We start from the raw sequence: 17,277 nt of genomic DNA on the forward strand, positions 1-17,277 counted from the left end.
TGGAGCAGAAGACTTGGGATGGATTTCGCACCCACCCCCTCTCCACAACCCCAGAAATCTGTGTGGGTGCACACACTGGCTGTTGCAAAGGAGGCGTTCTCTTTCGAAGAGCTGGAAGAGACAAGGAGACCTCCACCCCTCTCTGTCCTGTGGAAGATGGCATTTGCACGAATCGCCTGGGATTGTGGAAATGATCCCTAAGCAGTAGGCATCCCACGCCTGCTGCTGCTTCCATCCCAAGTGTTTCCACTGTGTGATCACCCTTTGGGGTGTTGCATTTACAGAGGGGGCACAGTCAGCAGGGGGAGGGTGGAAATCAGGGTATCCTGGGTTCTCCCCCTTTTTGGAAAAGGCAGGGACCCCAGTAATTTAAGGGGAATGTTCCCAAGACACCCTCATGACGATCAGTTAGCCTTTCACCTTTTGACCCCTCCTGCCGTACTCAAAACCTTTCAGTGCATACTTACAGGTGAAGACAGTGTGAGTGTGTATCTGCGCTCTGAATGCAAGGGTGCATTGGTGGTTTTTCCGAGTTGGACTAAAATGGAGCTGGGATCTCATAGCATGTTTGGGGGGAGGGAGGGTCAGGCGCCAGGACTCCAGGGTTCCCCCCCCATGGCTGTCCGCTGTCCTTTCCCTCCCCCGTGCAGCCCAAATTGTCCTGACCTCGCAGGGTCAGCGCCGTTTGGGGAGTGTCTTTGTTTGGCCGTTATGTAACGGACTCCCTTCCCCCGCCCCCACGGCACCTGTGGCTCAGGGCAGGTCAGCCCCTTTGTTTGCCCAATGAATGGAGCCAGGGGCTCTTATGTAAGAGTTGTCAGTGCCTCTCTCCCCCAGCCTGCAGCTTGAAACCTACTTTGCTCAAGCCTGCTGTGCTCCAAGCAGCTGGGGGCAGCCACAGAGCTCCAATCAGGGGAAGCAAAGCAGAGCTCGCCTGTCAGGACAGAGCAGAGGAGAGAGGGACTGTCAGAGCTGTGTGAAACCAGGTGGCTGCTCTGGGCCACACTTTGGAGTGTGTGGCAAAAGGAAAGGGGGGCATTTCCCTTCTTGCTCCTGCCACAGTGGACCTCATTTCGTTTCCCTGGTACGAGTCAAGGAACAATGTAGAATGTACATTAGTGTTATTTTTAAAGCAGCACTTGGTTTTCAAACCAAGAGATGTGGGGCTGGTTTGCATGTCAACCTGCATCCTGCTGCTGGATAAACCTTGACTGATGGTTGCTAAGCTTTGCACGCCACGGTGGTCTCAATACGTAAGAGCCACCTACATGCCCGGACAGGGAGGTGAACTGCCATGAATTCTGCCTCAGTAAATGGTGCTGTAAAAGGGAACCTGCAGGGCTTAATTTGTTTCAGGCTAGCCCCCAAACTGGCTTTCAATGCCAGGGCATATCCTGGAACGTTTGAAATCAGAGAGAGTTCCACTGAATATGTACAGACTGCCTTTCCCTGGAGAGCGGCTGCCAGTCAGGGTTGACACTATTGAGCTATATGGACCAATGGTCTGACTCTGCATAAGGCAACTTCCTGTGCTCCATGAGAGGCCAGGGCATCTGGGTCAGACAGAGAAACTTCCACATTTGCACATCTGAAGTGTAAAACTCCAGGGTAGGTCCCAGATAATGCACGCCTCTTCTTTTATTGAGAGTGTCAGCCCCAGGAGTGCAGTTTGTGTGCGATTTTGTAGTACAAGGTGTTTGTGCTCCAGGGCAAGGGATGGCTTTCCTCATCTGGATTTGCGTGGGCTGGACGTTGATCTGGGGCCTGCCTCCTCTCCATAGCCAAGGAATGCCGGCTGGCTGGTCCTGCATGCTTTGGTAATGTGCCCTTCCTCAGTGCACTCTCAGTTCCTGGCCCTCTCCTTGAGGAATTTTCTGTCCACTCCCTTGCGCTGGGAAACTCTTCAGGAAAGATGCAGATGAAGCAGGGACCTTAAGGCATTCAGCAGCCTTTGTCCCAGCCTTTCCAAACCTGCTTGCCCTTTGACATGCCTCTTGGGCATTTCCAGTGCTTCAGTCTTCCCCACCCCGCCTTTTGCTGCTCAGAAAACAACATTTAGTTGTCAATTTTATTTTTTTAACTGAGTGGCAGTGACAGCCAGATCCAACTGAATTTCTTTAGGTGTTGCTGAAACTTACCTCCAAGGAAATGTCTTTAGGATCACAACCCTAAGATGGTGCTATAAGGATCTTTCCACAGGGATTGATTTGAGCGTAAGCATTGAGCAACAGTCAGTGCCTAAGTTGCCATTCAAGATCTAGATGTGGCTACTGAAAAACTGTGTTTCTGTTGACAAGGTATATCACATTTTCCCAGTGCTCAAAAGTGCAAGGTTTTGATGCAAGGGTCATGGGGAGGAACACTTCCGTTCTCTCAACCAGCGTTTTCGGCCACCTGTCAGCTCGCATAGGCCTCTGTGTGGAGTTCTTCATTTAGAGAAGGGGTGGCTAAACCTTTTTGGTCCAAAGGCCACATCCAACCTCTGCCAACCCTCCGGCTACATGCCAGCTGTGGATGTGGCCAGGCCATTACACACCCAGGACACACACATTCATAGCCACACACACACCATACATTTATTCCACTGTTATTCCACTTTAAATAGTCCTGGCTTCCCCCATAGAATCTGGGAAATGTAGCTTGTTAAGGGCACTAAGAGGTGTTAGGAGACCCCTATCCCCTCGCAGAGCAACAGTTCCCAGAGTTCCCTGGGAAGAGCTATTGATGATTAATTACACCTAGGGATGGGATCCATTGGCCAGTGCCAGGTTGAAAGCAATTCTGTCAACCTGATAGGCTGGCATTGATTCGAGTTCGTTCCGTATCCACTAGCCACTGCTTTTACCTATCCGTGGGTTTTTTCCAGCTCAGAAAAAATATTGATATTTTGAAGGAAATACTTCTATTTTAAAAGGAAATATTGATAAATTATCATTCTTACAGTTGATGTTTTAGAGCAGGTTTTTTTTAAAGTCCATTTTCCAAAAAAAGGCCATGGAAATTTACTGCATCCTCAATGATTGAAAATAAGCATATTAATGGAAAATTCAGTACCGAATTGGGTGAAATTCTACCACATCCCTAGTTATACCACTCTGAATAGCACTCTCAAAAGACACGCAGGCCTAGGCTTTTTCTGCCCTGTTACTGTTGGGGCTATGTCCACGGTGCACATAGTACAAAATGCTTGGTTGGTTGACTTCCCCCGTCCTCCCCACTGCTCAAATTATAGGGGAGCACAGGGGGCCTGGCCCATTACCTTTTGAAACACACACACACAAACACACACGGACGGCTACCACAGGGTGGGATTTGGCTAACAATAGTGAAGTGAGGGATCAAGGCTTGTGCATTTCATTAAGGACCCCCTCCCTTCCGTTCTCTCTGCTCCCCATAATTCAAGTCCTGCCCACACAGAGAGATAGAGGAGAGGGGTCCATTTGTCCCACGCACACACACACGGGTGGCATGAGGCTGTGTTGTCAGAGCAAAGCGTGTGCTGTTTGAGCGGGTCTATTTTGGGCTGTTGTCAGGGACAGGAGAGAAGACTATTTCCCTCCTACAAGCACATGCGGAGTGCTGCTATTTTGGAGCTGCAAGCGCAGCAGGAGCCTCTACTCCGCTCTTCCTCCTCCTCTTCTTCATTTTCTGGGGTGTCAGCGATATAAGAACGGGGTTGACACCTTATCCCACTGAATCCCCCAAAAACCAGTCCAACAGGAAAAGAAAGGGGAAGCAATAGGGGCATCCCTATATCCAGCCTTATGCACCAAATCACTGCTGCCTAGGAAAGGAGCTGGCCCACAACTTCTCTCTCACTCTGTGTAATATCTCAGGTGTGGGGAATCTGTGGCCCTCCACATGTTGCTGAACTACAACCCCCATGAACTCCCATAAGCATGGCCAATGGCCAGGGATTATGGGAGCTGTAGTTCAGCAGCATCTGGAAGGCCAGAGATTCCCCACACCTGAGCTTAAATAGGATTCACGCACGCACACCCTACTCTTCAGCCAAAAAGGCTCCAAGAGTGGCTTACATAGAACTAGTTAAAACAAGGCCGTGTCTGCCCATTGGGCTTACAGTCTAAAAGACACGGCACAGAGAAAAAGGATGAGAGGGGAGGAAAACTCAGGCACTAGTTCCTTTAAAGTGAAATGCTGGATCAGAACAAAGCTCCTTCAAGTCCAACGCTCCCTCTGTCTGCAGCAGCAGCAGCAGCTTCACAGAGGCACCTGGGAGATTTTACAGCCAAACTAAAAGAAAACAGCTGTCCTTTTTTGTTTTGCCTTAATTTCTGTTACTCAGAGGTACACTGCCTCTGACCATGGAGGCTCCATTCAGGCCAATAACAATTAATAGGTGACAGCTAGCCTGGGCTTTGTCATCTATTCTCCTCTGTGTCTGATCCAGGGGCGAGAGGGGGGCATGGAGTTCATCTGGGGCAGGGTCGCTCTCCAAGACAGCCAGAATCTACACAGAAAGAGCTATATAACTGCATTGTAAGAACTGTAGCTTCAAGAACTGGGACCTGAGCTCACTCTTCCCCTCCTCCTGCCTCATCTCTTTTCCTCATGTGCTGTGTCTTTTACATTGGAAGCCTGAAGGCAGAGACTAGTCATACGACTAGCGTTTGAAAGCCACTCTGAGAGCCTTTTTGACTGAAGAGTGGGGTATAGGCGCTTTAAATAAATATATAACAATATATGCATATGTTATATATTTATGTGGATATATTTTAAATAAATATTGTTTATTTATTTTTAATGAACCATCTAAGAGAGCCATCGCAAAGCCCTTCTGGCATTCTTATGTCCCGAGCCGTGAGACCAAACCCAGGACCTTCTGCACACAAAGCACATGCTCTGCTGGGAGCAAAGAAGGGAGGCCGTTGGCAAGCAAAATACCTCCAGGCCAACTTTTTTTCTTCCTCTCCTTTCCAGGCAGGGCCTCTAAAGCTGCATGGCAAGCAGGAATTCAGCCAGAGAAGTCCCAACGGTAGAGCCCTGCTTGGCTTACTGTGTCTGTTCAGTAGGCAGCCTCTGTCTGCCTTTCTCCGGTTCGTAACATAGGAAGCTGCCTTAAATCGAGTCTGCACTGGCTGGCAGCAGCTCTCCAGGGTTTCGGGTAGGGGTCCCTCCCAGCCCTACCTGGAGTTGCCGGCGATTGAACCGAGGCCCTTCTGCATGCAGAGCAGATGCTGTCCCACTGAGCTGCGGTCCTTCCCCATTGCTAGGATTGTGGGCGTGCTGTGCTGCCTACCCCAGAAGTGCAAAAAGCAGGGAGGTCTCTGTTACGCAGTGTGAAGTTTTTTTCCCTCCCAGCCTTTACTTGCTTCACTTCTCTTTTTCTCCGTCCCCTGACCAATGCCGGCATGACCTCTGTCCCACCGCTGGGTGCCAACTGGATTCATTCCAAACACTCCTGGCAGGAGTCTGTGCCCCAAGTCCAACAAAAAACCAGGCTGCCGCTGCTGCTGTTGGGAACCTGCCAAGCTGGGTCACCCCCGTGGCTGCTGAGTCGCCGTGCGCGGTGCACCACATGTACCAGAAAGGGGACTTTGCCCGCCTCGGCTGGCGCCTTCCCCCAAGAGGTCAGCCGAGTGCTTTGCAAACACCCCCACGAGAGGGCAAGGAGTTATTGTTAGCAGAATGGCTGCAACAAAGTAGACAGAGTCCAGAGAGGAAAGGCACTGATAGTGCTTTACTGAGGTGAACTGAACAAGAAATGCAAGGAGAAATACAACGGAGAGGTTTGTCTCCTTAGGTCAGGCCTACGCACGCAGGGGGGAAACTTCAGAGCTGCTTTTCCCGCCAGCCTCTCCAACTGTCAAATCTCTACCATCTAACAGCTAACTCCCAGCTGACTAGAGCCTCCAGCCAAGCAGAGTCTGCTGTGAGCCAGACCAGTCGCAGAATTAACCCCTTAAGTCGCACACTGAATATTCCCTGCTGTTGTGCTTACAACAGTTTAAGCAAGGCTCCGGGGACTCCTCCTGCCAAGCATTCCTTGCTGTTCTGCTGAAGCCCTTCTTTGCCTTTCCTATTTTGCTTGATTGTTCAAAGCATTCCCACCCCACCTTACATCCACATGGCTCAGCCCCTGGGCTGCCAGCATGCCATTTTTCCCTTTAAAACAATATCGACATAAACAGATATAACTAAAATGGAAATGGACTGCCTTCAAATCGATTCCGACTTATGGTGACCCTATGAATAGGGTTTTCATGGTAAGCGATATTCAGAGGGCCTTTACCATCGCCTTCCTCTGAGGCTGAGAGGCAGTGACCGGCCCAAGGTCACCCAGTGAGCTTCATGACTGTGTGGGGATTTGAACCCTGGTCTCCCAGATCGTAGTCCAACACTCTAACCGCTAGGCCACACTGGCTCTCAGATATAACAGAGACAATTTAAAAAAAAACAATGAGGCAGTGAGAGCACACGAGGAGACTGAGAAAAGCATAGTGTAACAGTAGCACACCTTTTGTTAGTGTCACATGCTATTAAATGCCTGGTCTGAAAGAACAGTTTTTGTCTGATGCCTGAGCGCTTGCGTCGTAGCATGGTGTTCTGTAGAAGGGACTGATGGTGTGATGCACTCAGTCCATCATAAGAACCTGAGAAGAGCCAGCTGGATCAGGCCAGTGGCCCATCCGGTCCAACATCCTGTTCTCACAGTTGGCCAACCAGGTGCCCCAATGGGAAGCCTGCAAGCACGACCTGAGCGCAGCAGCAACCCTCTTTGCTTTTTTCCCGTTCAGCTAGTTTTTATTGAGTTTATAGGGCTGACATCATAACAGAAAGGGGGGAGGAGAAAAAATGTAACAATAATGTTCAGTAAAAATAATAATGAAAGACCCTACAATATGCCAAGACAACATAAATAGTGCGTAAGCAAGGCTATGGTGAAAAACTCTTTGTGGTGTATAGTCCCCTCTCCAGAAAGTAACTTCAGAAATCAGAGGAGAAACATTCTATTATTCACAACATTTAGAAAAGGAAGCCAAACCATGTCAAAGTGCCTTTTCTTAGCGGTGCCTCTGGCCACTCTTGCATGGTGAGTGAGGCATTTGGAGAGCACAGCTGACAATCCTCTTGTGAACCTACTTGTGAGAGAGAGACCATTGCTTAACTCTTCCCCATTGCTTAACTAAAACAGCTAGGTTGGCGGGGACAAGAGAGAGGGCATTTTCAGTGGCGGCCCCCACTCTCTGGAACTCCCTCCCGTATGACCTTCGCCATGCCCCTTCCCTGAATGTATTCCGCCAAGCTTTGAAGACCTGGCTCTTCAGACAGGCCTTTGGGACTTACGGGGAGGGTTAAATTTTACGACCAATAGCCTACTACTCTGTACTGGAACTGTTTTATTGTTTTATTGTTATATTGTATTTTATGATGTATTTTATTATGATGTAATGTATTGTTAAATTGTACGTCGCCTAGAGTGGCCATTGGCCAGATAGGCGACCCACAAATTAAATTATTATTATTATTATTATTATTATTATTATTATTCCCCACTTGTGATTCCCAGAAACTGGATATTCGGAAGCATCCTGCCTCCGGCTGTGGAGGCAGAGCGTAGCCATCATGGCTAGTAGCCGCTAATAGCCTTTTCCTCCATGAATTTTTCTAATCCTCTTTTAAAGCCATCCAGGTTGGTGGCCATCACTGCCTCTTGTGGGAGTGAATTCCATAGCTGAACTATGCTCTGCCTGAAGAAGTGCTTTCTTTTGTGTGTCCTGAATCCTCCAACATTCAGCTTCATTGGGTGTTATGAGAGCAAGAAAACAGGCGTGCAAAGTGGGACATTTTCAGCTGCCCAACAGATTTTCCAGGGTAGCTCACCAGTCCTGCCCTACCCCCCTAGCCCAGTTCCACCCTGGCTGTCCCCTTTTGCCAAAAAACATTGTTTTTTAAAGCCTTTTCACCCTTAGCCTTTTTGGCTGGTTTCTTTCAGAGGCTCCCAGTTTTAATGGTGACATTTTATTGTTGCCTTCTTGGATACTAATTTCTCTTCTTCTCCTCCTTTCTCGCTTCCTAATTTTGTCTTTGTTTTTATCGTACATCGCCTTGAGTATCTGTTGGATAAATATAGCTGGCAGCGTAGTGTAATGTCCATGGGAAAAGGGCTTCACCAAGGTCAAAAGGGGGAGAATCAGTTTTGGAGCTGAGAAAAATGTTAGCAGTAGCAACGACGCTGAACATTTTTAAGCATTCAGAAACACCCCACACACATTATCTCAAGTAATCCTTAATGACAACCCCAAAAGGTAGGTTGGTACCATCATGGTCCCTGCATTGCAGAAGAGAGTGCTGAAGGTAGCAGAGAATGAGCAGCTTGGTTTAAGGAGACCTGGTGTTAAGTGCCTGGCAAAGGGAAGATCTGAATCTAAGACATCTTCTTAGGGCCGCTCCAGATGCCCTTTTTATTGTGCATTCATCATGATTTATGCTCATTATGCTATCAGGGCAGTTATACACAATTCCGCTTTCAGCATTATTTGTGCCTGGAAAAGTTTTGAGGCTTTGAGGCTAAGCAGTCCTTAGCGTGTCCTATAAATTCCTGATGAACTCCTGTCACTTTTTTACACCACCTACGCTCTGGGAATTCCACTTTTGTTGCACCGTAGTTCAAGAGTGTCCCTCTAGGTAGCAATAATGCAGTAATATTGGGGAAGCATCCCCCAAAAAGCTAAGAAAGAGGCATGATGTCTGGACTGTCCAATATAAATCCACTACTAACGTATTATTACTGCATCAATGACATGTTGCAGAAAAAACATTAGTCTGAAGAGGCCCTTTGTGCACTCACTCCCAAAAAGAATAGAATCCATGGGACTTTTGACAACCACTTACTTTGCTGCCTAATTGCCTCCTGCAAACAGTGTTACTGCAGCATATGGTCCTTCAGAGAATCCTGGATTCCTCATATAAAAGATGACAGGACACTCAGAAATTTCCTGGAAGCCCTCAAACCCCAATTCTGTAAAGTCTGATTGCCTTCACTGACTTTTGGAAAGAGAAGTCTCTTTGTACCTGCTCTGAGGTCCCCTCTCTTTATCTCACCACCCCTGTATCGTGACTTCTGTAACCTAGGGCTGAGTCCAAACGCTGAAATCTCTTGGCAGAGCCCAAGATATAAATATCTGCAGCTGCAATAGAACCTTCAATTCTCTGATTGCAGACATTTCCCACTGGCTTTAATAGCTGCTGCTGGAGCTGGTAGTTGTTCAATTTCTGGTGTTTAGAACAGAAAAAAGTGGGGAGCTGGCTTTACCTTGTAGGTTCTGTTGCTTGATCCCACCCACCCTCCAAACCTCCATCCTCAGTAGGGAACCTTCCCTATAAGCCTTGCTCCTGGAAGATTGATGCCAGGGTCTGTCTGAGCCTTCTTGCAATTTGTAGCTTTCCTGGCCCAAAGTCTCCATCCTCCTAAACCCAAATCTATGGAAGCACAACTCCCCTTCTCCCTTTCCATGTCCCACACCTTCTCAGATTTGACTTTATTTGCATGCCAACCCCAACCAGAGTGCTGCGTTCTCACACCAAATGCATTCTTCTCTCTCCACAGAATTCCAAAACAGTGCAGGGTCTGACCGGCCTCCGGAATCTCGGCAACACTGTAAGTCTACTCCACTCTCTCTCCTTGCTCCTTGGCCATATCTGCACCAAGGGTGGGCAGAATGTGTCATGGATTGAGACCTGCTGATAGGACTCTGAGCGATTTGCAGAATTGCAGTAGACAAGCAAGACTTTCTGACTCCCAGTTTCTAAGGGCAGCAGCAACCGAAAAGCTTTCCCCCACCCACAGATTAGGTTGCTGAAAAAGAATGTGCAGGGTTGGGGTGGGGGAACCACAGAAGTCGGTCTTTGTGTGAAAGGATTTGTGATTTTGATACTGGCACTGCTAATGACTCATTTCTGGGCTGAGCATGTGGTCAGAGGCACCCTGTTCCTTAATTCTTGATTGTGTTTATTTATGTGTTATTACATTTCTATCCTGCCATTCCTCCAAGGAGCTCAAGGTGGCGTACATGGTTCTCCCCTCTCCCTTTTATCCTCACAACAACCCTGTGAGGTAGGATAGGCTGAGACACTGTGTCTGGCCCGAGGTCACCAAGCAAGCTTCATGGCTTAGTGGGGATTTGAATCCTGGTCTCCCAGGTCCTAGTCTAATGCTCTAACTGCTCTACACCATGCTGGCTCTCAGTCCTTAGCTTACGTCTGCCGAGATGGGCCACTGCTTTGCACCTGCCTGTGGCTGGAGGGCTTTGCGGTACTAGTAGCTGCAACAGTTGCAGAGGTGTAAAGCAGGAATGGGGAACCTCAGGCCTGAGAGACATATGCGGCCCTCAGGGCCTCTCTAATGAACTCTCCCCAGGCCACACCCCTTCTCCCTTGGCCACACCCCTCACCAGCCCTGCTTAGCACCTTCCTTGAGTGTTTATGCCTGGCTAGAATGCGCCCTTGGGGGCTCTGATGAAGCTTCCTGCTTGCCTGGATGGAGGATACAGAGTGGTGTGCCCAGCATGTGTGGAAACTAGCCTACTGCACAATATACATTTGCCCACTTCTGCCTTGGCCCTGCTCACCACTGGCATATGGCCCCAGAAGGGAATGTGGCCTCCAGGCTTCTGAAGAAGGTTCCTCGCCCTTCGGGTAAAGAATTATTCAGCATTCTGTAGCACTTTCGAGGATTCAAAGTGCCTTGCTTGCATTATCTTGTAACCATTAACAATAACCTAGTAAGGAAAGTGATGATTTGCATTTGCTTGTCAATTTCATTTTGCAATGCTTGTGTACTGCTTTTAAACCATAACAGTTCTCCAAGCAGTTCGCCATCATAAATTAGATATGGTGGCATTGTCCTTGCAATGATACATCCAGACTACCCGCTGTTGGTGGTGGTGCCATGTGGTTCCTTGTTCTGCTCCCTTCAAAGGTGGTGGCAGCAGCAAAGGGGCATTCTGGAGGGTGGCTGTTCTTCCCTCCTGTCCACTAGTTGTTCCTGCTGCAGCAGCAGCTGCTCTCTTAATTGCAGCTATTGCCCCCATATTGCAGATGGACAGACTGAAATTGAGAGAGAATGGCTTGCCTGAAGCCACCTCTTTCTAGTGACATCACGGCAGAGGGAAGATTTGCACTGTGGGCTTCCTGCTTCATATAACTGAGTCTCTTCATCACAACACTGAACAAAACCTCGCTGAAATGAATATTGGAAAAGTAGTACAAGTTTAGAGAGAGCCTCTGTGCAGGTAGCCTTTTGCCATTGCCATGGAGATCACCCTTGTTTCATTCCCAGGCGCAGCTATTTGCATGCCCTTGCCAAATTTGCCGTCCTCGGATGACCTCGCAAGGACACCTTGGCATGAGGGTACCGCCAAGCAGCCTCCTCTCTGAGACTTGCTCATCAGGTTCCTAGTGCCCCCATGCGTCGATTAGCATGCCGTAATTACCGCCTTGACTTGCACGGCACTCCCCTTTGCATACCACACCGGCCAAGCTATGCTGACCCAAGGGTCACAGCCGGATTAGCATTGTGACGAACAGTTCAGGTCTTCTCCAAGCTTGCCAGGTGGGTTTGTGCTGCACCCACGGAGGAAGTTTTGACAGGTCTTTCCTCAGCCATTAATACTTCAGTTCCGCTTCCTTGACAGCTTTGCTGGGAATTCCCTGCCCTTTTTGCCACACTTGCATACATCAGAAGGCAATTGTGTAACTGTCTCAGGAAACTGCGTCATGTATTCACCTCTCATTCTCACCCAGCATTGGCAGTTCAGGGCCAAACTAGACATGGGGTCAAATGCTCCTTTATATTTCATATGCAAGTGTTGGGTTGGGGTTGTTTTAAGGCCAAACTGTTTGTTTATTTAATAGATTTCCACACTGCCTTTCAATAATAACGTTCCTCTTAAGGCAGTTCTCATAATGTATAGCAAATACAATAAATGTCATTTTTAAAATATTCCATATTAGTAACACTAGGGGTCAGCAGGAGTCCAACATAAAAAATCAACATTGAAAATGCAGCTGCTGCACATTTAGATGAAACGATACGTTTTTAAAGACCTGTTTGAAAATATCCAGGGATGCCCCCTGCCCAACGGTCCCCCATATATGGCTTGTAACTTACTAGGAGCTATGCATTGAGCCCAATCCTATGGAACTGCCTCCCAACGGAAGTCGGACAGGCCCCTTTCCTACAAAACTTCAGGCACTTGACAAAGACTTTCCTATTACATCAGGCATTTCAAGGCAGTTTTCTGTTCTCTGATGAGTTTTAATTGCTCTTATTCTTGTCATTTTAAAAAAATTATGTATGCCACTTGGACATTCTGAATATTGAGCTGTATATAAATAATAAAAAATAATATCACATGGGATTGTATTCCACAATTGTGAGGCAACCATCAGATCCTTGTGCTCACCAGCCTAACTTCTAATCCTGGTGGGCATCTCAGTAAGGCCTCAGGCACGGATCTTAAGGTACAGGCAGGCTTGTACAAATTTAAATGGTCTTTTAAGTAACCATGTGGTCCAACACTGTTCGTGTTGCTGAGGGTACTGACAGCTGATGGAATCACAGCAGGCATGGAGGTGGGACTGAAACTCTTTCTTCCCCTACTGCAACCCTGAGGGAAACTCCTCCCCTGAAGCTGGTATTTGCTTTGGGGCAGGGGGGGGGAGAGAAATATTCCCCCCATTGGCAGAAATGGGAGGTTTCCTCCCAATGCAAATAGCACCTTCAGAGGAGGGTTTTTTAGTTAGGATCACAGCAGGGGAGGAAAGGGTTAAACTGATGCTGTTTGTATTTAAAAAAAAAACACCTACACATTAAATGCAAAGATGCATTTCAAGTCAGCTGTAGATCAAAAAGATTGTCCAGAGAGTTTCAGCCATTAAAAGACCCTGGCCCCAAGACTCCTTAAGCAATAATGAAACATCCAGTTTAGAACTCCCTCCCCAGGGAAGCAAGCTAACACCCCCTCCATTTTAATGGCCTTTCTAATGTTGATTTTTTTAAGAAATAAGTCTTCCTTTTTAGGAAGGCTTTGGGCTGTAAATGTCAGTTGTTGCTTTATTGACTGTGGTCTTAACTGTTGCTGGTTTTGTGAAGGGTTGTTTGTTTTGCTGTTTAGCATTAGATTGCAGGTGATGTTTTAAATTGTTACGTTATGGTTTCATTTCTGTTAGCTGCCTAGCAGAGCTCCATTGAAAAAAGGCAAGATATGTAAATGCTTTAAATAAATAAAGTTTGTAAAGGGCATCTTCCTAACCTGATGCCCTCCAGATATTTGGGACTACAACTCCCATCAGCCCCAAACAGCATCAGTTTAACCCTTTCCTCCCCTCCTGTGATCCTGACTAAAAATCCCTCCTCTGTAGGTGCTATTTGCAGGTGTAGTCCAAAACATCGGGCAGGCACCAGATAGTATGACTCAAGGAGCCTAAAGGGGTAGAAATTTAGTCTGGTTTGCATCTGAATGCAAAACTACCTCATTTGCACTTCCCCAAACGGTACTCAAACTGAAACACATCTCTCCTTTGAAACTGGCACTTCTCCAAATTTTGTGCTACAGTTCCCCAACCAAATAATGTCTACAAAAACATGTACATTAGGGAAAGTGCATATATTAATGAAAATAACATTAAACGCTCATTACAGTACAGAAGACTGCTTGCAAAACTGTGTACGTAAGGCAAAATTGGACTTAAAAATGCATTGCATACAAAAATGTGTATATTAGAATAAGTGCGCCTTAAAATGCTGATGAATTCTCGCGAGGTTTTTCTAACTAACAAAAATCAGATTCAGAAATCTGGCAAACTGAACTTAACACTGGAAAAATGAGAAACCAAAATGGACCTTCATCCTTCCTTACACTTCTCATGTGTTTGTTGTTTTTGTTTCTTGTAGTGTTTTATGAACTCAGTCCTGCAGTGTCTGAGCAACACCAAAGAGCTCCGTGATTACTGCCTGCAGAACCAATACCTCCACGACCTGAACAACAAAAGCCGCATGCAGATGGCCCTCATGTCTGGTAAGAGATGCGGGAATTCACACACACAGGATGCTGCCTTGAACCAAATCTGACCCTTGCACCATTGAGCTCCATATTCTCTACACTGAGTGGCAGCAGCTCCCCGGGGGTTTCACATCAGGGCCTTTTCCAGCTGGGGACTGCACCCGGAACATTTTGCAGGCCTATCACTCAGCAATGGCTCTAACTCTCATTCCAATTGCGTGGGAGCTAGCTGAGGTCGCTAGTTCTGAGAGGGAAAGCACTTCGTACATGTTCAGCGGTACTTGGAGAGGTAGCCCTCATCATCTCCCAGAACTACATTGGGGGATTGGAGAGAAGAAGGATCTGAAAACATAGGAAGCTGCCTTGGTGTAAGCCAGAGCCCTGGTCCAACTGGGAATTGAACCTGGGACTTTTAGTATGCAGTGTCTACCACTGAGCTGCAGCCTGTTCCAATAGTTATGTAAGAAGAGCATAAGAACATAAGAAGAGCCTGCTGGATCAGGCCAGTGGCCCATCTCGTCCCACAGTAGCCAACCAGATGCCTAAGGGAAGCCCCCAAACACTCTCCCCATTTGTGATTCCCAGCAGCTGGTACTCAAAGGCACACCACCTCTGGCACAGGAGGTAGCGCACAGCCATTGTGACTAGTAGCCATTGATAGCCTTATCCTCCATGAATTTTCTAATCCACTTCTAAAACCATCCAAGTTGGTGTCCATCACTGTCTGCTGTGACTGCGAATCTCAGCATTTAGCTCTACACTCGTTGAAGAAATCCTTTTATCTGTCCTGAATCTTCCAACGTTCAGCGTCGTTGGGTGGCCCTGAATTCTCGTAGGAGGACAGAGGGAGTAAAACTTACTTTTATCCACTTTCTCCTCACCATGCATAATCTTATATACCTCTATCAAGTTCCTGTCTTTTTCCTAAGCACAAACGTTATAACATTTCCTCATAGGGGAGTCGCTCCTCCATACCTTTGATCATTTTGGTTGCCCTTTTCTGAACGTTTTCCAGCTGTACTGTAACCTTTTCGATCTGACCAGAACTGCACAATATTCAAGGTGCGGTTGCACCATAGATTTGTACAATTCCACTCCCCTCCCTTCAAAAAGATAAAACCGCTTGCAGGTGCGGATTTAACTATTAGGAGCCTCAGGGAGAGGTGAGTGGGTGCTTGCAACAGAAGGAAAGTCGGTGGTTCCTCCACAACTCTGCAAAAAAGAGAAGTGAGCCTCAAAACGATACTGAAAAACAATAACAGGGAACTTTGATGAAATGCTAAGTTGCCCTTTGGGGTTTTAATAGTGTCCTCTTCTTCTTTTTTCTCCTCTGCAATAGGAGAGCCAAACACCAGCCATGTATGGTGGGCTTGATCTTGATGAGACTCCTGTCCTGAATTCATACCCAAGACTGCCAAAACATGGGTGGGGTGGGTCATCAGGCATCTGGCAGAGAGGGCATTTCCCTGGCATCTAGAGCTATTAGGGGATCTTCGCTTCAGATACTGGCCAATCAGAGTTGACTGTTTTGAGCTTGGTGGACCAACAGTTGGATCCATGAGCTCCTCCAGATGACCTGTTTACTGCGTATTGATCCTGATTTGAAGCAGGGAGAGAGAGAGAGGTTTTACAACCATGAACATTCATCCTAAATTGCTTACTGGGTGTCCATACAGTACATCTTCTTCCCATTAGTCATTTGTTTGTCTCCTGCTTTCCAGCGCATCTTCCCTGTCACATTTCAAACAGCAAAAAGTCTGGTTCTTTTTTGAACTGGATTTCTTACACTTGGGCTGCAGAGACCCTCAATCCGTTTCATTGCACAAACCTACATTTCCAGCATGCGCTAGAATCTCTCCCACAAAATAACGTCAGCCTGGAGGCGTCCTGTATACAATTATAGCATTGCAAGGGGAAATGGGGGGAGGGGGGAAGGAGTGCTGTCACACAAATTGTTCAGAGCAGATTTAGGGCCATTTATGCATGTTTTGTCAAAGATATTCCGTGGAACAGTGGTGGTTGGTGGCTCCATGTCTGTGGGGCAGTGGCATCCATTGTGGGTTTCAGTCGAAACATTCAAGGAGCTGTCCAAGGTGCTGCGGACTAAAACCCGGAATGGATTCTACTGCCCCACTGACACGGAGGCACCAGCCGCCACTGTTCTTTGGCAAGATCACTGTCCTTCCCTGAGAAATCTCACCTTCTGGAACCTAATCTCTTCCCACCCACCTCCATCACTACCCTCCTCCCTCCAGAGTTCGCCAAGCTCATCCAGGCACTGTGGACATCATCTCCCAATGAATCCGTGAGTCCTTCTGAGTTCAAGACACAGATTCAAAGATACGCCCCTCGCTTTGTTGGCTACAAGTAAGAGACGTTTCCACCCTACTCATTTTCTAACAGAAAATAATTTGTTGGGGAGGGTTAGTTAGTTAGTACTTCATTGTTCCTGTTAAGCCCCCTCTCCGCCCCGACATCCTTTTTATTGTGCATCCATGATGATTTCTGCTCTTGTTGGTTTCGGGGCAGTTATACACAATCCTGCTTCAATACTGTTTGTGACTGCAAAAGTTTTGGGGCGGACATTCTGCTTCGTTTCCTACCACTGAACGCCCCATAAACTGTTCATACCACAAATGTTCCATTGCTATGTTTTTTGTCCCGCTTTTGTTGTGGAAGAGTGCCACTCCGGATGACAATAATACAATGACATTGGCGCAGCAACATAGAACTGATAAAGCAGAATGCTGTGTGGACGGTCCAGTATGAATTCACCACTAAAGTACTATTACTGTGTCAATGACATACACATGCAGGAAAAAAAGTCTGGAGGGGTCCTTTGTCCCAGAATTTTGGATTGCTTTATATCATTTCAGTTTGAAACCTGGTGAAGGGGAGGTGTTAGGCCACATCCACACTGTACACTGAAAGCACAATTATGCCACTTTAAACAGCCGCAGCATCCCCCAAAGAATCCTAGGAACTGTAGTTTGTTAATGGTGGTGTGATTTGTTAGGAGACTACAATTCCCAGCGCTTCCCGGGAAGAGGGATTGATTGTTAAACCATTCTGGGAATTGTAACTCTCTGAGAGGAATTGGGATCTCCTAACAACTCTCAGCCCCTTAAACTGCCGTTCCAAGGATTCTTTTAGAGGAAGCCATGACTGTTAAAGTGGTATCACAATGCTTTAAAATGTGTAGTGTGGATGTGGCCTTAGAGTGGGCTATGTCCCATTATAGAATTTAAGT

The 17,277-nt window shown here is 47.2% G+C and overlaps 1 protein-coding gene across 2 annotated transcripts in view; it reads left to right on the forward strand.

The window, feature by feature from the left end:
* The window catches only part of USP2 (ubiquitin specific peptidase 2), a 69,559-nt gene that overhangs the window by 39,747 nt on the left and 12,535 nt on the right, over positions 1–17,277 (forward strand). For both annotated transcript variants that reach the window (XM_061592586.1, XM_061592587.1), the window contains 3 exons: positions 9,572–9,622; positions 13,919–14,042; positions 16,283–16,394. In XM_061592586.1, coding sequence (XP_061448570.1) covers positions 9,572–9,622; positions 13,919–14,042; positions 16,283–16,394 — 287 coding nt within the window. The remainder of the gene's footprint in view (positions 1–9,571; positions 9,623–13,918; positions 14,043–16,282; positions 16,395–17,277) is intronic.

This window comes from Rhineura floridana, chromosome 12 (assembly GCF_030035675.1).
Source record: "Rhineura floridana isolate rRhiFlo1 chromosome 12, rRhiFlo1.hap2, whole genome shotgun sequence".
Taxonomy (NCBI): Eukaryota; Metazoa; Chordata; class Lepidosauria; order Squamata; family Rhineuridae; genus Rhineura; species Rhineura floridana.